We start from the raw sequence: 21,579 nt of genomic DNA, 5'->3' as shown, positions 1-21,579 counted from the left end.
CAAATAATTAATCAGTCATACTGTCTTATGATTGTAAACAATTATTAAACCCTTACAGAAACAAGATGGAATGCTAACAGTGTACACACAGCCCTATTTCATGGTATTCATTAAATAATTAGAGGAAATATTACTTAAATGTAGCTTTAAGTGTTATAAGATAAATAAACAGCCAGCCCTTGATGTTTAATTAGCGACAGTAAAGGTCAGACTCCCACATTAGTGTGCCAGTGTGTTGTCCCACAGTTCCTGAGTCGGTAGTACACCTGGCCTAGTCATAAGAAAAGACAATTATTTACGTATGTTTCTGCTTTTTGATACATTGCAATGCTTACTTGAACGCCATGAGATGGCCTTTGAAATTAAATGTAATAATGCACAGCAGGTGGGGCAATTTGTCCATTATTAAACAATTCATGTTTCCCAGTACAGTACATTACCTTGAACAGTATGTTTCCTAAGCACGTGCAAAGACACACATCATAATAAATATTTGTATTTTATTTTTTTTATTAGCAGGTAATACAAGGCAGAAATATAATTTGCCGTCCACCAGCAAATCATCAGGGTAAGAAATTTAAAATGGTCATTATTATTTTTGAATCAATAAGCTGTAAATGTATATCACCAGGTAATAACTGTAAACAATAACTGCAGTGCTTCCATATTATAATGCTGGTTGGGAGTCATAGCTAGGAGACAGCACTATATGTGTGAGACAGTAAGTGCAAGTAACTCATGGGACAGATGGAAGCCACAGTGATACCCCTGTCATACCCCTGTATATCTAACATTTGGTATAATATTGTGGAAGTGTATCCTACTGAGAATCAAAATCAAAATGCTCATGTCTTTGAGCCCATCCTCTCAGACTTTTTCAACTTCTGATCCTCATACAGTACCTACAAGAAAATTATATTACAATTAGAAAAAAGGCAGACGTCTGAAATGTTGCTCTTGTATCAGTCTGATTTTTCTACCTGTTTGACTAGCCATCAGCCACTAGGGGGAGTCATGTTCATGATATTGTGGCGTGGAAGTACTTGTGATTACCAATATACTGTAAGCAGTTCTACAATATTCCGAAACTTTTCTAATGATCAGTATTAAACAGCAATGGAAAAAAGGTAATTCCCTTGGTTGTATTTCTCAGTAGGAGCAGGAGCATGTACTGGAGTAATGGCAAGCAGGTGGGGGGTGGGGGAGGAAGCCTGAGTGCCTATCCTGTTAAAACTAACTTTGGGAAAAGGAAATGGCTCAGCCTGATTGCACATAAGGCAAGACTAATGAAGACTATAGTAAAGGGACACAAAGTGTGAAATTCAGATTTTTTGCAATAGATTATTTTCCGTAGTATTTAAGTTCCTTCAGCATCTTTTTCCAACCACCTGCTTGCAGGCAGTGGCATGATTTTATCCCATTGGCACTGCTAAAGTGAAATTACCTCAGCTAAGCAAGTTTAACAGACTACCTGAAAGCAAGCAACTTTAATCTTACAGAGTACCAAAAAGCACTGTTCATCCATCAATGAAATCATATCCTTATACCTCAATTAAACAGCTAAATTCAGAGTTACTTTATATCAAGCTCTGCATGTTCTTAGCATTGCCGTGTAATTTGGAACAGTGTGACTTTTTAAAGTATGTTTAATAAGAAAATAATTTTCAGGATTATAGGCATAAATAGTAACATCTTACTCTTCTGTTTTGCTTTAAAATAATCGTGATAGTCATGGAAGAGATGCCATTTTTTTGTGTGATTTCAGTGGTAGATTTGGTGTCCCGTCAGTTGACAGCAGGCCAAGCATCTGGGGAGAGAGTCCACCAAAGTTTGTAACGAAACCATCGCGGCTTATTCTCAAGGATGGTCAGAGTGGCAAATTCTCAGCTAAGATTACAGGGCGGCCCCAGCCTCAAGTGATCTGGCTCAAGGTAATTATATGGTCCATTGTTTACCATTAATTAGAATTCACAAGCAAAACCTTGAAAAACACTGGACTGTATTCAGAAATGTAAAAGTCTGTATAAATCAATAAAAAAACTGCCCTGAAGTGTTGTTAGCTTCTTTGACAACAGTTATGATCAGTTTCTGGAATATCAGATTTAACTGTATTCATAAAAACAGACGTTGTGGGTCCCCAGTGGCTAATCCTGTAAATTCAAGTCTGCGTGGAGAGCAGGGTGAGCCGTATGCCCAGACGGCTCGCTGGTTTGAATCTGCTCCATTGCACATCTTGGCTGGGGGCCCACAGAGAGTACTGCATTGAACCTTTGAGCTTCTGTGGGTCAGGGAGTTGGACTTCAGACCTGATAATCTCATTCGTTGAATCTTTGTCAGTAAGGTTCAATATATATTATAATGTCTCTAAATACAGTTCACATAATCCTTAATCTCTGGTAAAATAACTTCAAAATATGTATGTCAATTATGTTTTAGGATGATGCTGAATTGAAGCAAAGTGATCATTTCAATCTGTTCGAGAAATCAGGAATTCACTTTTTAGAAATCCGAGATGCACAACCAGAGGATTCTGGAATGTATACGTGTTCCGTGGTGAATAGTGCTGGAAAAGCTTCAGCATCGGCTGAGCTCACTGTTCAGGGTAAGAACTTGTCCCTATATAATGGAGTCATTATTCTAGTTGCTAATGTTGTTTAGCTGTACATATAATAGACTTGGTTTAATACGAGTTAAGAATGTGTTAGGCTTTGAGTGTCCGGTAGTTTTCTAGATGAACAAATATAATAATAATAATAATAATAATAATAATAATAATAATAATAATAATAATAATAATAATAATAATATATTTTAAATGCACCCTTACCTTTGCTGATGTTTGCAATCATTCTGAGTGGCTCTAATTGCAATGACTTAAATACTGTGGACTTTGTTTTCTCTTTTGACATAAGTTCAGGAGATGCTTTCCTGTACTAGTTGATTGTCATATGTTAAGTTTGCTAGATCAGCCAAAATGTTTATATATATATATATATATATATATATATATATATATATATATATATATATATATATAATTGCCTGCAAGACAAAAGGAAACTTGTCCAAAAGAAGGCAGGGCACAGTCTCTCACTTCTATAAATATGTAGGCTAATTCTATAAAGACTGGCTAATCCAGCCTATATCTATTGCAGACAACTAGAACTGAACTGAAGCCCCTGAACTCAGATGAAAGCATGTCAACACAGACTAACATAAAACAGCATATGAGTAATAGAAATGAGAACTGATGGATTGTAAACCATCTGAAAATGTACTGGGACAAAAAAAAATAAACTACTTGCTCTTCAGTGTACAGTGCAGACATGTAATGCTCTTACCAATTAAATCATTCATCACAAACAACAGGAGACATGATACTTCACATTTAGATTTCATTTACACAAATGTCTTCATTATATAACTGAGTTAGGAGGAGGTTCGATTACTGTTTTCACAGCTGGCTTACCATCAATCATGTCTGTCATACATTTCCCACCATTGTAAACATCTTCATTACTGAGCAATATTGCCCATATGAAAAAAAAATGCTATGACATACAACAGCACTGCCAAAGATCATATAGTGTTCATGTGTTTTGGCAGTCCTGTAGTATCGGGTTGTATTTTTTTTTAATTTATATAATTTTGTTCTGTGATATTCTTAAAAGTTAAGTGTGTTAGACTATTCTTTTTCTTTATTCTTTTTCAGGTTCAGATACAAAATCAGGCATGTAAGTAAAAATGTTCTTACATTAAAAAGCAGTAATAATTTGTAGGGCTGCAACGAAGGGTACATTTTGGCCTTCGAAGGTTTGCAAGAAAGAAGGTTTGAACCTTCGATGGTACTCATTTGCATAATTTATTGGTGATTTAAACAAATGTTATAAAGCACAGTAATCATGTTTTTATAATTTAAATACAAATACAAAAATACACGTTGTTTATTTACACGTAATTGAGCCTGCTTGCGACCTACAGTAAGCTTGCATTGCAGCAGCACCAACTGCAGCGGACAAAGCTTTATTTAACAGTCACCGTTCCAAGCAGGTTATCAGTCACATTTTACTACTACTAATAATATTAATAATACTAATAATAATATGAACTTATCATACTTGCATTTGTAAACTGTTCAGCCGGACGCTCGTCTCCGGGAGGAGGGGGTCATACGCATCAGACACATGGGAGGAGTCATACGCAAAAAACACTCATGAACAACTTTTGTTTTCGTAATATGCATTATACAAATCAAAAGATCGAATTTTGCATGTGAGTGACATGTAATGTGTGATTTATTTCTGTTAATAGGAAGAAAGAAAAAAAAATACAATGCCTGAACCCGTCTGACGAGCCTTCAAAGGTTTAAAACAATCTTCAAAACACTGGCTAGCGAACGAACCTTCAAACCTTCGAACCTTAGGACACAGCCCTAATAATATGGTTCCTTCATGGTTACTATTCAAGTATACTAATTTTACCTAGAGAGTTAATTGTAACTAATAGCTGAGGTAACATGACAATGTGATTCTATAAATAAACCCACCACCTTCATGTTAAGCAAGATTTTGCAAAGGGAAATTAATTCTTCCATTCTGGGTATTTTCCAGAAAGCCTGTTATGCAGGATTTCTGCTAATATGTAAACTTCAGTAAATCCTGTCCTAAATTAAACAACTGTAAGGTTCGTATATCAAAATGCTAACAAACAAAATATATATTCAACTTAAAATAATGATCTGGTTATGGAACCAAGCTGCTTCAGGAGTACACAACATAGAATAGTGTGCTGTAAACAAGAAACAGCAGTATGGTTTCCTAGTCTAATATATATATATATTTTTTAAAATATATTTTGAAATATGTCTCTTCAAGTAAATGTTCCAAGTTACCAATGTTGACGGTATAATGTTATGTTTTCTTTCAGCATTTCAGTAAAGCCATCTGCCACAGTCATAAAAACTGAGGAAACATCTGAATCCCAGCACACAACAGCAAATGGCATAATAAAGCAACAGAAGTCCACTACAACAGCAGTGAAGACTGAACCCAAAGAGACTCTGACCACAATGAGAGCTATCAGCAGGGAGTCCAATGTGCTGACACAAAGGAAAGCAGAGCCAGTGAAAAAAGCCTCTGTGGCAGAATCCAATAAGTCATTGGTTGACCCAAAGGCAGAGGTGAGAAGATCTGAGGTTCAGCAGAAGACAGCGAGCACCATTACACTTCAATCAGTAAAAGTTAATCAGAAAACAAAGGCAGATGTAAAACCAGCCCCCGATCCAAGGGTTGAGGCTGCCAAGAAGGTGACGCAGCAGGTGACAGTAGAAAGCAGAATAACTTTCCAGGCAATCCAAGGTGTGACCGAGGAACCTGGGAAGCTGCGAGAAACCAGCAAAATAACAGCAGAGCAGAAATGGGAAACCAAAGGGTCTCCTCCAAAGTTTGAGATTCAACCACAAAGCCTGGATGCCCTGGAAGGTCAAGAGGTCACATTTAAAAGTAAAGGTAGGGGGTAACTGTTTTTATAATGATCAAACCTTTTTTAAACTGTTACAGTAAATGTTATAAATTAGAATCTTAATGTTTCTAAACACGGAGCTCTGTTCAGCATGCATCAATAAGATTTTTTTTGGCTGAGAGGAAGGTCCTTACCTCAGTTTACTTTTTAGAATGTTAAGTAAACTTAAAAACAAACAACTGTCGGTGTTTTCGTAAACTTGAATGATATTAGTTGTTTTAATCCACTAAAATTAGGTGTTTCCTGTTTTTAAAAATAAAGAGTTAATTAAAGACTGGGGTAAACACTTTGTGAAAAGTCCCTGGAAAAGAAACCTGTTGTTGCATGAAAATACAGCATATTGCTTTGTGGCAAAGTGGTTTACAGTGTGCAGGTGTAGAAGTGATGTGGTGCACAAGTCACAACAAACAAGTGATTTCAGTGTCCAAACAATACTTTATTTGGAGTGGAGGTTTATTGTAATTCCAGGTCTTTTGTGACTGCAAATAATCATCCCAGGCAATACACAGCAATGTGTATTGCACTGTTAAACAAAGGCTGACAGTCCTGAAATAAGCACAGTATTAAACACACACAAGACACACACATGATCACAAGACCACGGTGAGTGTTAATGTGCAAGTGGTGAAATACAATTTACCCGTGACTATTAGTGAAGTGTTGTCCGGGTTTGTGCTGGCCTTAAGCGACAGTTCCGGATCGTGTTAGCTGTCTAATAAATAACAAAGAGTACAATTAGAACCGACAAAACAAAACAAAGACTAAACACTCACGGTAATATTTTGCTCATCCTTTAGCGTTCTCTTAACCATAAACAAAGGAACAGATCATCTAGCCACGTCCCCTTTTTGTACCTTCAGTCACGTCCCCTTGGTTAGCGAGTGGTTTTTCTCCTCCAATCCGCGGTTGCCACATCGCTTTCCCTCTGGAGTGATGACTTAATGTACCACAGCTGTGACCCCTTTCTAGATGGCCGACTTCCACCTAACCCTGAGAATGAATTGTCAGGCCATCCAGTCCAGGGCACTCTGTTCCTTTTACACAGCGCCCTCACAGGTCGGGAGGGAGATTTACCACCAAGAATCATTCTGTCTCTGATACATTCTTTTATTTTTATTTTTTTATGTTTTTTTTATTCTGTTTTATCCTGTTTTAAGCCCTGGTAATCTGCAGGTACTTAATGGGTTTATGCAGCCATTCACCTTAAGTATGAGGTGTTTGTATAGTTCATCCCCTCCAGCTACTGTACTGTATTATTGGCAAGCTTCAAAAACTCGGATCTCAGTACTGCTGGTATGAGAGGAATATATTATTCAATCCTGTTTGACATGTGTTGGTTAGCTTTGCCCAAAAAGGAGCAGGAAAGGTGTACTTCAGACATTTTTTAAATTAAACTGGGCAGGCTGTGCCTCCCACAGCCTCAGGACTCCGAGCCTCATAATTGTTCTCATTTTAATACACTTTTTGTACATCTATCAAAAGCATACTATCTAAGACACAAAATAGCTGCTTAAAGTAATAAATATGAAAAATAAAACAAAGTAGGTTTGCCAGTAAGATTTAACACAATAGCACATCTTTCTTTTTTTGGCCTACTGTATACCTCCAATATACCGTTTCATATTATGTTGTCTTGTTGGGCAAGTAAAACTTTTCCTACATAGAATAAGTGTAAATACCATTAAAATTAATTTTGATATGAGTAATAGAATCAAACTCCAGATTAAGCTAACTCAAACTGAATAAATAATTTCACAAAATAAAATATATATATTGATGAGTTGGCTGATTAGTAAAGTATATTTAGGGCTGCCAAAAAGCCCAATAACATCTAGTGGAATTGCAGGTAACAAGCCCTTAAAGTAAATATCAAACACACAGTAGTTAGATAAGGTCACATCTTTTTTTTTAAATAACTTCTTCCAGAGTATTTATCTATTTATGTTATTGTTAGTAAAAACAACCTTGTTTCGTTCAGTTTCAGGAAGTCCACAACCTGATGTCAAGTGGATTAGAGATGGCATTCCCCTGAGGGGTAAAGCAGGGCTAAAGATATACGAAGAAGGCGGAATGTATTGTCTTTCCCTAGCCAAAGTCCAGAAAGTTGATCGTGGGCAATATAGCTGCACAGCAATAAACAACAGAGGACAGGCCTCTTGTACTTGGACACTGAATGTGAAAAGTAAGTCATCTCTTCTGAAGTTTCATTTTATTTTTAGGCGTATTTTCTGCAAACAGAAAATATCACCTTCTTTACAGTCATTTAATAACAAAAACAGTGATAGCATTACATGATTGCGCACTTTATCAGATTTTTTGTTACTTGGTCCCTTTTAAAAGCCCAGGATAAAGATTTGATAAAAATACCAATTGTAAAACAAAATTGCATTTTTTGGACTATAACTTGGTAGGAAGATATATAATATTAAGCAACAAAAAAAAAAAATCCTTTCTTATTTTGAGTCGCAGTAGTTTAACACATGTTTTACTCCTCAGAAGCCTCTATGATACCTCTTGTCAGTACCGGATATCCAGGAAGAAAGGATTTAGATCTCAAACCACATTCAAAATAAATCATTTACAAAGACTGCACTGTCATTAATGAAACCTCTAACATTGGAGTAGCTATTTATGAAAACGATGCAAACATAAACCACTTAAAAGGCAGTCAATAAAACATTAAATCCTCGTTGGTTTCTAGCTCAACTCCTTTCACATGTTGTGCAGTCTTAAAGCTTAATTAATAAAACAAGTAAAGGCATAAACTTAAAAGAGATAAGATATAACTCTGATGGAAAGCTGGTCTAGTACAACAAATAGTAGTATAATTTTGAAGCTTGTTTCAAGGGCTTTGCATAAATAAAATAATACATTTAAGCAAATGACAAATGGAATGACCCCATTGCATTACTTTGAGAATAAGAATACTCAGCTTCTGGAAATTTCCACAAGGCTGGTCAACTCCATCTACTGGTGTGTGGTTGATACTGCATCAGATTAGATTTGTGTTGAATATTAAAGAAGGTTTGAAATTATTAAGATTGAAAAGATGTAGATATGTGTGTACAGTTTATGCATCGGCATTTGAACATTTAGCTTTCTCTAACACATGTATTATTTCTTACATAGACAGGTCCCACGGTGGTGTAAGATTAGGATTACTGTAGTTTTTATTTTAACCACTGAAATCCTCATTTGTGTATATGAAAAGTAGTTGCAGTACTGTGTTTAGACACGTGTCCTCTCTAGTCATTCAAGCTACCTCCTGCGGTCTAGTACATTTTACAACTACCCTTAAGAAAAGGGAAGTCTGTTTTTTTTTAATAAAGCATTTCTAGGTTGTAGTACTTCCAATATTATTATTATTATTTATTTCTTAGCAGACGCCCTTATCCAGGGCGACTTACAATCGTAAGCAAATACATTTCAAGTGAAGCACATGGGATACAGATCTTGCAATAAAAACTGGTACAGGGTTATCACAGAGACAGCTGAATAGATAATAGAGGTTATTTTGCTTTATAATATTTTGACATAATTGGATACAAAATGGCAGTGAACATTTTCAAGCAGTATCATTCTTACTTCCACATGCATTTTTCCCTGTATGCTGGAAAACTATCAGACCCTGTAAGGTAATCCAGAAAAAGTTATTTCTTATTAAGCGAGTCCCTATCCTAGTAGCAGGAGCGCTACCGTAAGTCACTACTATTTCTTACAGTGTGTGACAACTGAAAAAGTGAAACCGTTGGCTCCGGAGACGTCTTGTCAGGTTCCCTTTCATAGGAAATACTGTTGAACTTACTTCTTTTGAAAAACAAAGCTTTTATAAATGCACACGCTATCCAAAGACATGTAACAGCACTGGAACACATGCCCTGCTTCATCACAGTGTCGCTGCTGCAGTAGTCAGACTTTGTTGTTCTCCCAGGGTCTTTATTAGGCAAAGACTTGAGGCTCTTCGTATTGGTTCGTGTGTGACGGTGGAACAGAGCAGAGTTTATTAAACTAACTTCTCTTCTTAAGCCATTACCGTTTGAACAGCTGAAACATGATTTTGCTACTAGGTGTCTTTCTTTTTAAAAATTAAACAATATTCTGTGAATGTTATGGTCAAAGAACAGTACAGTATCTGAAGATGTAAATATCCAAAATGCAGATTTCATTTAGAACCGCAATAACGACATCCAAACAAATACATGAACAACAGTAAGAAAATACTCCTCGTTGCTTTAAGCAGGGTAAACATTTTAGATTAAATAATGAATTTCATGGTAGTAACACTGAATGGACAGTATATATACAGCTAATGCTTTCTTAACAAACCAGCATGGCAGAAAATGTGGCTAATTGCATTTTTTTTTCTTAAAAAGGCCCAAAAGTGGAGGGAAAGGCCCCGTTTGTCACCACTCCTTTGAAGGGGTGCACAGTGAGTGAAGGACAAGATTTTGTGTTGCAGTGCTTTGTTGAGGCCAACCCCCCGCCTCAGATTACCTGGTTATTAAATGGTAAGTTCACTATATGACTAAAATAAAGCCATGCATTTTAAGTATAGGTCGTAATTCAATATAAACATAAATCAATATTTTGTATATCTTTGAGTGCTGATTTATAAAAAAGTGTTAATGGGGACCCCTACTGGTAAATGCGTAAATTAGCCGAAAAAGAGAAGCACATTTCCAGAAAATTTCATGATCATTTCCATTATACAGTCTGAAAATGGAGTAAAGCATTAATATTGCAACATTGTAATAATAGGTTATGAATAGTGATAGTGATTATATAGTCACATGATCAAAAAAGCTAATGCTCGAAGACTCTTTCAAAATTGGCCATAGCAAAATGCTTGCAGTCTACTCTGAGAAATGTGTTTCAGTATGAATCTCTATTGACATCTCTGAACTGGAAAGTGAGAGTTTGTTCAGCCCTCTGGTATAAATATACATGGGCTTCCAGGTGCATATGTTAGGCCGTCATGTGCGCCTACCCACAGCTAATCATATGTGTGTCACTATAGCAACACGAGCAGACAGGATACAGAAGTGGTAGGTGATAGACTCATTAAGAACCAGAATTATTGATGAAACATCAGAACGGAGCAGAATAATGACAACTTTTAAATGAAAACATCAAATATTAAAGTTTATATACCATGTTGCTTACTCTGAATGTATTTAGAACAACAAACAAATTGGAAGTTTGTATATGGGACATTGGTGCAACAGAAATTCTTCATCAAACCAAATTTCCTTGCCCTACAAGATCAGGATACAAATGAGATATAACAGAAGGTTTGGGGGAATGTAAAAGTAATGGAAAATAACTAGTTTGTCTTTGGAAGTTGAAGCAAGAAGCACTAATAACTACTGAATGTATTTTTCTTATTTTGTTTGGATACATTTTACAACAATCACCCAGTCTGAACCATGAAGTTGCTTGAAGGTTAATGTATCAAATAGCTGATCTGCAAATACTTTAACGGTTTCCTGTAATTTTGTTAAAATGCTTTTGTATTTAATTAAAGTAAAAATGTACTGTCTGTAAAGGTTGACCAGCAGAGTCAACTCAAATACAATACAAGTACCTAGTTCTTCTGCATGGCTGGAAAATATAGCTGGTGCTATTAAACAAATATAAGAGTTACAACCATATATAGGAAAAACATGCATTGCTCTCCCTGAAATATTACACCAGGCAGACTTGGCATTAGTTTGTACTCCAAAAGCAGACACTTGAGACTGTTATTGACTCATGTAGACAGATTAGGAAATGCCTACTTGCTGAAAAACAGTCCCCTGGAATTAAAAGCCTATGCTATCATATTTAACAAGATAATGGAGATGATATATTTTGTGTTTGTTGAGGATAAGCAGCCCTCAGAGGTACCCAGGTTTAAATATCTTAGTATGTTTTACATATGTCATGCACTGTGACCCCCATCTGAAACAAAAACTTTGCACGGGAGCATGTCAGCCAGAAACAACTTACATCCCACCCAGTAAATTCCTGTACAAGGCTTTGTCTATGGAAATCCACACATTTAAAGGCTTAAAACGACAAGCTGCAGAAATAGTATCAAGGGCTTTAATATTGTGTTCATCTTTAAAATACTGTAAGAGTTCTGCATGCGCGCTAAATCTGGATAATTGAAAGCTGTATCTAGCATAAAGTTATTGAAGTTTTTTCACATACTGTGCATGTAGCTGATTGGCTGAGCAATTAAAGGATATGTTAACAATTTCAAATTCTAGGGGTCCCCGAGTGGCTCACTGGTAAAAGCGTGGCACGTGGTGTGCAGGGTAAGTCATACAGTCAGGGGAGTGCCGGCTCTTCGAAGTCGGCGGTCTTCATTGGGAATTCCGGTGGGTCGCATTGGCTGTGGCTCTCCTCGGGTTAGGGAGGCAAAGCCGGCAGGGATTGTCTGTCCTCATCGCACTACAGTGAACCCTACCGGCCAGGCACCTAGTGAGCTCGTGTACTGGCATCCACTCTCAAGTTCCAGGGTGTAAAAGAGGAAACTGGCTCTGTCATGGGATCGGAGGATGCCCGCTGAACCTTCAGATCTCCTGAGCTGTGTGAACAAATGATTGAACGTGTGAACAAATGATTGAACGTTCTAAATTGGGGAGAAAATCGAGGGTGAGATAACTGGGCACTCAAAAAAAAAAAAAAACTAGTTCAAATTGTTCATTGCATTTTTGTTCTTGCCATTCCTAGATAACACTATCCAGTACGCACATGCAACTTTTGAAAATGGAGTGGCCAAACTGATAGTTCAGGATGCATTACCTGAGGATGATGGTTTATATACCTGTATGGCGGAGAACAGCTGTGGAAGAGCAACTTGCAGTGCCAAAGTAGTCATAAAAGGTAGGGCTAAATATTGTATTTATTTTTTGCCTAGGTTATAGTTATGGTGAAATTCAGCCCTAGTGCTTCTTTATATGTATCTTATAACAATGCGATGTTTATAGGGAATGCTAAAATCATCTTAATTTCTGAATGACATCTTAAACTCAGTAACAGAAGTTGGTAGGTCATTGTATTAATTGTAGTTCAGTACTTAAACTGATTTCATTCTTCCATATTACTGGTTTAGACCACCACAGTTTACACCATGTAAACATATGCTGAAAGTAATCAGTCTGCATGCAGATGTTTGATTTCTACAACTTGAGACTAGTTGCTGTTGTTGTTGTGGTTACTGTATGCTGCTGACCTCAAACACTATTCTCGATTTTTTGTAACTTTATCTGCTATGTTAAATTAAAATAGATAGATTGACAATATAGGACACTGAAAAATATTTATTATTATTTATTATTAGATTTTCTTTCATCAAGCATTTTCAATAACCGCTTGACTGTTTACAAGCTAATGCTTTCTAACTACTAACCGAATCTCATGAGATTACAACTGTGCAATTTATAAAATATCTAGTGATAATCAGCGCTGATTGGTCTATTGTCGTTTGTATTCAAAAGCCATATTAAAAGGAGCAGTGCACTGCATACACAGCTCATAAGATTCATAAAACTAGTAGGATTTCTCATTGCACCAGCCAGTGCACAGCACCCCTGTACTTCAAGCCAGGGGTGCAGCCACACCCCCAGCACCCCTAGTTCCCGTGCCCCTGCATCTAGTCATCCACCAGTTGTTAATAGCTTAGAGGTTCTGAGTCAGTTTTGTCTTTGATGTCTCTTAGGAGGCTATTGAAAATAAATGTTTTCATCTCTTTCTCAAGGGATTATTTAAATGTATAAAAAACATCTCATTCTTTCATGAGCCACACTCTTAACTGAGGCTATTATTTATGACTTCCTTTAAGGCCATTTTAAGTCATGGTCAATGACCCTCTTGGCTGGATACTGTATAGAGTTTTTTAGGACATAAAAACAGGAAACACTCTAAAGACCAAATGTTAAAACCTCTGTTGGGAGGAATACCTTTGTTAAAGGCTTCATTGCTTTAAGATAAATGTTATTTTTATGTTCTCTGATGGCTTTCGGTATTATTAAATTAAACATCTGCTTTCTACATTTTTCATATAATTTTTTATGGCACAGATTTAGGTTTTTTATAGCAAATGTGAAATACCAACAGTTTCCCACACAGCTCTTTAATGTGGAAGTAATGGTCTAATGGCGTTTCCATGGAAACAAAAAATCATCTTAAATGAGACACTGTTTTATGGTGACATTTGTCAGATGTTTGTAAATCTTCCCTGACAAAGAATAGAAGTATCGCAAAATTGAAAAGAAGTCAGAAAAAGACAAGAACAAAAAAATAAATGAAAACAAATATGAAAATTATTAAATAGATAAAAAAAAAACTTTTCTTTTAATAAGCCACCATAAAAATATATGTCAACTGCACAACCAACTTCCTTCAAAGCAAATAACACAGTACTGTCTCATGTTTATTTAGTCCTATATTACTTTGTGAAAAGGAAATATGCAGAAATATGGAAACTGATCTTTTTTACAACAGGGAAATTCACCCACTGGACACAGTGGTTTTGGCAAAGCTCACCATTATAGAACCAGTTTCTCTGTTCAAACTTTACTTAGACTGATCTTGTCAAAACTGTTCTATCTCAAACCAATGTGAGACCTGTTAAACCAGTCTCAGACCAATCTGAGGGTTAGTCTGAACAGTGAAATCGGTGTGGAATCAGTCTTGTTTAGTTTTTTAAGCCTAGTCTGAACACAGCTAATCTTGTTTGTTTATTGTTTTATTATTCCATTTGAACCTATTAAGATTTAATGCCTAGTGTTAGACTGGCTTACGTAGCTTTGGAATTTATCCAGAATCCAATCTAAGCTTAGAGGAAGCTATTATCAAAAGTGTGGTCTGGGGTTATGTGTGACATCTGATTTGTTTATTTAGCAGACGCCTTTATCCAAGGTGACTTACAGAGACTAGGGTGTGTGAACTATGCATCAGCGTCTCACCCGAAAGACGGAGCACAAGGAGGTATTCATGTCTGATGCAGTGAACACGGCGATAGTTAGGGGTTCAGAGCTAAAACTCCATGAATGGTGGTGTCCAGTGAATATTAACAGTTTAAGTGACACATTGCTTTAACCTTTGGCCTTTACAATGATACAGATCGTTTTCACATGTACATTTTACTTCATATTTACAAACCATTTGATCTCATATGACATTCCCATTAGATTATGCATGCAGCGATAGCTTGTTTTGGTTCACAAAAAGTCACATTTCTAGCTTAGTTAAAGCTGTATGTCATGCTTTTTTAAATGTATTTGTCCAAGTCTCATTATTCAGTGAAGCATTTACTACTGGTGGCCATTTTTAGAAACCTTCCAGGGTATTTTCTATAGATTCTCAACAGTAATTCTTTCATCTAAAACTCACTTTAGGTAACGGTTATGGAGAGCTTCTTTAGATATATATCACATCAGAGTACACCCAAAAAAGCTGGTAGCAATGGCGCTTTGCGTTTCTGAGGAAAACCTTACATTGAAATTTAAGGCCACTTCCGTTGCACCCACTTGCAGATAGCAATTTGGTTTTTGCACATTAGTCAGTGCATTTTTTAGTGACATTGTTTATTAAACATCTGATATCTGAGGTTTGCTGCAGTAGGTGGAATCTGGAAGTCATCTTTATATAGCGGGGTTCCGAAAAATATAGCGTTCCACGTCCCCACATGTTGCTACAACTGTTTAAAACATACCTGTACATGTTTCTTTTCATTGTTAACATCCTGACAAGTTTTTACACTTATAACTGTAAAGTCTGTTTTAAAGCTCTTTTTAAAATGTCTGCTCTAGTTATTATTATTATTTGTTTATTTAGCAGACACCTTTATCCAAGGCAACTTACCGAGACTAGGGTGTGTGACCTATGCATCAGCTGCAGAGTCACTTACAATTACGTCTCACCTGAAAGACAGAGCACAAGGAGGTTAAGTGACTTGCTCAGGGTCACACAATGAGTCAGTGGCTGAGGTGGGATTTGAACCGGGGACCTCCTGGTTACAAGCCCTTTTCTTTAACCACTGGACCACACAGCCTCCTATAAAAATGATGACTACCACAGTCTGTTCTGTGCCAGCTGTTAATGCACATAGGATATTAACTAAAAACAAGGTACATAACCAAGGATGTTAATGGGAATACCATACTGATCAACATAACAATATGCAGAGAAGACTGCTTAAGCTCCATGAGGAAAGCCCAGGTTGCAATGGCAAACTGTTGCAGTGCAATGTTGGGTTTCTTTTGGACGTCCTTTTAAATCTGATTAACAAGTCAGTCATTACTGTAAGTCTGAAGACAAGTAGCTTATAGCTGCAAGAAACAGTCCAGGGCTTCACCCTATACAGTTGCAGCCTTTTCAAATGAAGAAGGAATGTTTACAGGGAACATTTTTTCAAGCTGTTGAAAATGTCAAACTTTCTTCTCTGGAGCCAGGAGGTAAAACATATTATTGTGATCGCAATCTATTTTATATACAAAGTATACTCAAAGTCAATAAGACTTATGGTTGCAACTGTAATGTCAATGTTCAGCGCTGGCGGGTTTGATGAGAAAAAAAAAACTGTGTAGTTGGGGTTTAAGGCCCCATTGTTATCTTCTGTAGTTCACTGCTTGTCCATCTGGCTCCTGCTGTGATATCATATGTTTTGATTTGGGACAGATTTCCGTTCTGCAAGTTAGTAGTATTGTTTACCGAGGTGATAGCAATATAGTATAAAACCAGATAAAGCTTCCCAGCTTTAGCCCATAAAATGTAGGCAATCGCGTTTAATTGTAGAAACCATGTTGTCTAACTCGTAGTTGTTTGTTCTTTTCTTACTGTTATCCTGTAAAGATTATTGGAGCTTTTCACAGATTCAAAACAGTTCACCTCAAAACCATGAAGGATCTACCAAGGGGTTTTATGTAAAGGTATCTAAGCACTTTTTAATGTGTCAGTGTATCAGTATTTAAGATATATCTGAATGAGTTTTAAAAAGTGAAATTGTATTTTAAATTAAACTTGTGCTATTTTTAAACTGCAACTGCAACTCCATTGCGAGGTCACTGTTCATAAGAAGATAACTTAAGATCATTTTGATTGGGTTAGGCACTTCACCGGAGAATGGCCAATGCAGCTATATGGTATAGGGAGTCAGTTCTAGTAAGCTGTGTCTGCTGAAAGCAAGACTACCAAGGGTTTACGGAAAGCCTGACTTATTGAAAGTAGGCAGTGTTAAAAGTTTAAAAGGCCTGCATCTCTGGAACAAGAGTGCAGCTGGGTATGTAGCCCCAATGGATCCTTATGGGAGCCAGTGAAGAATGGACATCACAGGGGTGACATGGGTGTTTAAGGATTTTTTAAGGGGTTGTTTATTTGCTTGTCCCTCATAAAGTAATGAGGAATTTATACAATACTATGTGTTCAGAATATACAGTACTACAGGGTGTGTTTTTAACATTTTCATTAAAACAAACACAATATGCGTACAGTATTTCAAACTCAAGATCAGTGTGTTTTTTTGGGATATTAAAAGTTATTTAATTGCAGTTACAAATACATTTATGTTGAATGTCAAATCTTTATAAGGGCTAAAAAACAGCAGGGCACTTATTGTTTTTCATGGCTCATTTGGCAGGTCAGAGTTAAATATTTGGAAAAGATTCAAATAAAGATAAACTGGAATACATATTTAAGGTTTGGAGGAAAAATACCCTTATTTCTGTAATAGGTTTACATAAACTGTCAAAAAAAAAAAAAAAGGCTACTAATGCTTTTCTGTTTAGGTACACATTGTGGAAACATATTTAAAAAAACCTTGGACCCCAGTCTGTGGCATGCCAAATATGTATATACAAAATGAGAATTGTTTAGGAAAACACTGTATCTTGTCTGTTTGGTTTTCTGAAGAGTTAAGTCCCCTGCGTTCAGCCAACAGATGTATTAATCTGGAGGCACAAACTGTAACCAAAGGCCATAAATGGTAAATGTGAATGAAGGAGGATGGAAACCAAGCCCTTTCTTTTGTTCATTAGCTCTCTGGTATTAAAGACATGTAGTAACAAAGTCTCTGCTGATTAAAATGTTTGAAGTGATTTCCTAAAATTCTTTCAGACAAAAAAAGCAATTTACCCTATAGGTTTTGAAACTCCCTGTGGCAGTGTACCCCACCCCCATGTGTATTTTATGTCTATATATTGCGTGTGGTGTATTAATGTTGGTGTATATGTACTGGTGCATGGGATATAATGTGGGGTTATATAGCATGAGTGTTATAAAATGTATATTTGTATTTAGGCACGGGGATGGCACTTCACGTGCAGAGTAAAAGGGGTATTTGAATGGAAGCACAGGAAGTGCACAAAGTAGTTTACGTGCAGATGTACCGAGATTCCAATTGAATGATTGATTAGCAATCCAATCTCGGTATAGCTGCACAAAAGTATGAATGTTTCACTCACTCGGGGTTGGGTGTTTGTGGGTGGAGAATGAGAGAGACAGAGGAGAGAATTTATAAAGTAAAAACAACATTTGCTATAGCCAGCATGATACTTGTTTGTCTGTTTGTCCACTGTTTGTTTGTTTGTCTGTTCATTTGGCCAACATGCCATTTGTTTTGTGTCGGTGTTTTTGTTTGATTTAAACCTTTTATTTTTATTTGTGTTAATAAAACACAGTGCAGCAGCATCTCAGTTTTGCCCACAGTTGCTGATGTTTTGGTTTCATTTGGTTTCATCAAGCAGGAAATGAGGTCCAGTGGTTAAAGTCCAGCGCTTGTAACCAGAAGGTCACCGGTTCAAGTCCCACCTCTGCCACTGACTGACTCACTGTGTGACCCTGAGCAAGTCCTTGTGCTCCGTCCTGTGGATAAGATGTTAAATCAATGTCCTGTTTGTAAGAGACTCTGCATATAATGCACAGTTCACAACCTGCCTCTCTAAAGCGCTTTGTGATGGTGGTCTATGAAAGGCACTATATAAAGATATTATTATTATTATTATTATTATTATTATTATTATTATTATTATTATTATTATTATTATTATTATTATTTCCTGGCCTGATGTCACCCCTACAGCCAGCCTGTTCACACTCCCCATTAAAGTTTTTTAATGAAACATTAATTGTAGAATTCATACACCCTCTTGGTGGTGAGATTGTGTCCCTGTCTACTTCTGACATCACCCAACATGTTGTGGTCCATATTTTTATCTGATAGAGACAGATGCATTATCAAGTAAAGAGAATTAAGTGAATGATGTTGTAGGTTGTATTCACTACTGTTTTATTAAATTATCTGATTAATACTCGCACTTTTTACCTAGTAAATGCTTCTCTTTAAGAGCAGAGTTTTAATTTGTTGGCGAGGGACACCGGTTTGATTCAGCACAGGGGTGAGGAAAGTTGGCCTGTTTAGTCCAAGTCTTTTTAATTGCTCGAAATATGTTCTAAATGCTTAAATTGAACCGATTAAACATTCATTCAATTTAACTGGTTTGCCTGGCCCAGAGGACGGCCTGGACTGATGCCTTTACACAGCTGGGCAATCTTGTTCACCATTATGAAAACTTTTTTTTAATCTGTTTGATATTTTTGTCATGCTTGTTTTGTTAAAAAAAAAAAAAAAAGGTAAAATAAATATATTTGCGGAAAATGTAATGTTTTTAAATACAACCACAAAGAATGAACAGTAATGTTTACAAATTGCAAATTGACTTTATAGTAAACAGTATTCAATTTGGACATCTCTGTAATCTGTGCCTATCTTTACGAAGGCTGTTAGTTGTTATGGAGAGGAGAGTGCTCACTCTCACATTCCAGTTCTGTTGGCATGACTCAGGGTCTGCTTCAGATCACTAAGCAGTGTTTCCTCAGAGCTGGTGGGATTCTGAGGAAAGTCAGAGACATTTCTGAAAGAGATTCAACTAAACCCAGGGGAAATAGGAACATTCTCCTCTTCTTGCTTGATGTTTTCTTTGCTATGTCTGAGATTCTGTCCTTGAAATTGGTCTGATTCAAACATGTGATAGGTAACTGAGTAAGCTTGCAAATTAGTGCTTTTCATACTCAGTGTGATGTTTCTCCATCAGGAAAATGTTTATTGAGGTGTTGCCCACGGAATCGTTATGTTGGTTTAAAGTGTGTATTGCAGGGTTTTTTTAATCACTGATATTGATGCGGCAGTGTTTATTAAGAATATTAGCATTATTTATTTAGTTTTTTAAAACATTTTATAGGCCACTAAAATGCGATTCATGTGGATCATGGACCACGCCTACCAAAAACACAACCTTTTTGTACACGTCACGCATGACGTATCAAAAGGGAAACAGTTCTCGGCCTGTAAGTCTGGCCTACAGGTTTGTGAGATAAAAATAAATAAATAAATAAATAATAATAATAATAATAATAATAATAATAATAATAATAATATGGTGAATTTGTGTGTGTGCGGGGGCTGCACGAACTCCAACATGTCAGGGCATCGGGTGCATGCCTTTCCAGGGAAAAAAGGGTGCCGTATTTCGCTCCAGGGTGCGGTTTGTACAAGTCAAAACAGGGAACTTCACAGCGAAATACGTTCACCAAAAGAATTCTGTCGTTTGTGGCGCGCACTTTCTCGACGGTGATTATCTGAAGGGCGACTTACTTGAATATAGCTTGGGATTGAGAAGCAAGCAACGAATCAGGTTGAAATCAGATGCGCTACCTTCAGTGCACGTCAAATGTTTTTTTTTGGTTTGTTTGTTTTTGTAATAAATATATCATTGAGGTTTTATAGGAAAGCACCAACACACACACACACACACACATATTAGCCCAAATTTTAGGCAAGGTTTTTTTTTTTTTTTTTTGTAATGAAAATAAGATTTGAAAAATACAACTCGCCTCAAGTCAAGGCTGTTGCAAAAGTGTGTAATGAGTACAGTATACAGTAATGAAAGTGGGTAAAACTAGCTGCAGTGACCAGGTGGAAAAGAGTGGATTGAAAAGGGGTCAAGTATCAAAGGGATTACGAAGAAGTTATGATGCGATTTAAGATCATGGTTATCAGAAAAGCTGATTCATCCAGCAATTATTGTGCTGCTGAAAAATTTGTGTCACCTAAAACAATACAGGCAGGGACAAAACAACTTTTTTTATTGTTTATTATTGAATGCCCTCTCGGAGGAAATGGTTTTGTGGACTGGGTTATCTGTTTCTTAATTTCCTTGCTTACCTAACAAGTAAGTTACAGTATTTCAGTTACATTACTATTTTTGACAGAAATCTACGGTCATAATATCAACAGTCACTTTTAAAATTAGAGACTTTAATTATTGTGTGTGCATCATCAGGATACAAAACATGTCAATAGCTGTTATGGCATTACCATATTGGGATATAAACCTGTATTTCTGGATTACAAACAACTATCCGAACTTTACTGCATCAGAAAATGCGTACCACTGACGTAATAGTGAGTAAAGAAATGTTTATTTTTCCATATTCATTGCTGAAGTTGTCTTATCTGCTTTATATAATGCCATCTTATCAATCGTTATGTCTTCTGTACATTATTGTAATGTTTGTAATTTATCGTCTTTGAAAAGATTTCACAGTGTCAGTGGTCTGCTGTTCTGTGATCACAGACAAAATGATAAAAATGGGTATTATAGGCCATAACAGACAATCGCTAAACTAATATAAACTAATTACAGAGTATAGATACTGAAGCGTGTATTATTGTTAATCAAACACATTACAGTTTTGGAAATTACACTCATCATGCAGTGTTGCCGATCCACCACAGATTTTGGAGGGTCCACAACTATTGGAGTCCATAACTGTTTCTTGTCGATCCCCATTTAGCTGCTGATCAGTGGGATCCCACTGCCTCACCAGCGGTTAAAAAATGTAGGGCTGTGGCACCTGTTCCCTAAAATTAATTGGGTCTTCGACTTCATCGTCTAGGTTTTCAGCGGCAGTCGCCATGTGTGTTTACCTTTTTGTATGTAACTTCCGGTTTTATTCCGGCCAGCACGATTTTTGAGCGGGTGTGGCCATACAACACACAAAATCCATCATGTC

The 21,579-nt window shown here is 36.6% G+C and overlaps 1 protein-coding gene across 6 annotated transcripts in view; it reads left to right on the top strand.

Annotated features, from left to right (window-relative positions):
* LOC117408899 (myosin light chain kinase, smooth muscle-like) overlaps positions 1-21,579 on the top strand; it is a 97,124-nt gene that overhangs the window by 49,413 nt on the left and 26,132 nt on the right. For 2 of the 6 annotated variants that reach the window (XM_059032338.1, XM_059032337.1), the window contains exons 5-12: positions 517-568; positions 1,766-1,931; positions 2,437-2,602; positions 3,713-3,734; positions 4,927-5,507; positions 7,499-7,702; positions 9,894-10,028; positions 12,238-12,390. In XM_059032338.1, coding sequence (XP_058888321.1) covers positions 517-568; positions 1,766-1,931; positions 2,437-2,602; positions 3,713-3,734; positions 4,927-5,507; positions 7,499-7,702; positions 9,894-10,028; positions 12,238-12,390 — 1,479 coding nt within the window. Of the gene's footprint in view, positions 1-516; positions 569-1,765; positions 1,932-2,436; positions 2,603-3,712; positions 3,735-4,329; positions 4,455-4,926; positions 5,508-7,498; positions 7,703-9,893; positions 10,029-12,237; positions 12,391-15,848; positions 15,966-21,579 lie in introns of those variants that run through there. The other 4 variants (XM_034014330.3, XM_059032339.1, XM_059032340.1 and 1 more) reach the window with 4 other exon arrangements.

Source organism: Acipenser ruthenus, chromosome 10 (genome assembly GCF_902713425.1).
Source record: "Acipenser ruthenus chromosome 10, fAciRut3.2 maternal haplotype, whole genome shotgun sequence".
In the NCBI taxonomy this organism is placed as follows: domain Eukaryota; kingdom Metazoa; phylum Chordata; class Actinopteri; order Acipenseriformes; family Acipenseridae; genus Acipenser; species Acipenser ruthenus.
Note: the sequence above shows the minus strand (reverse complement) of the source record. Positions and strands in the feature narration are given on the sequence as shown.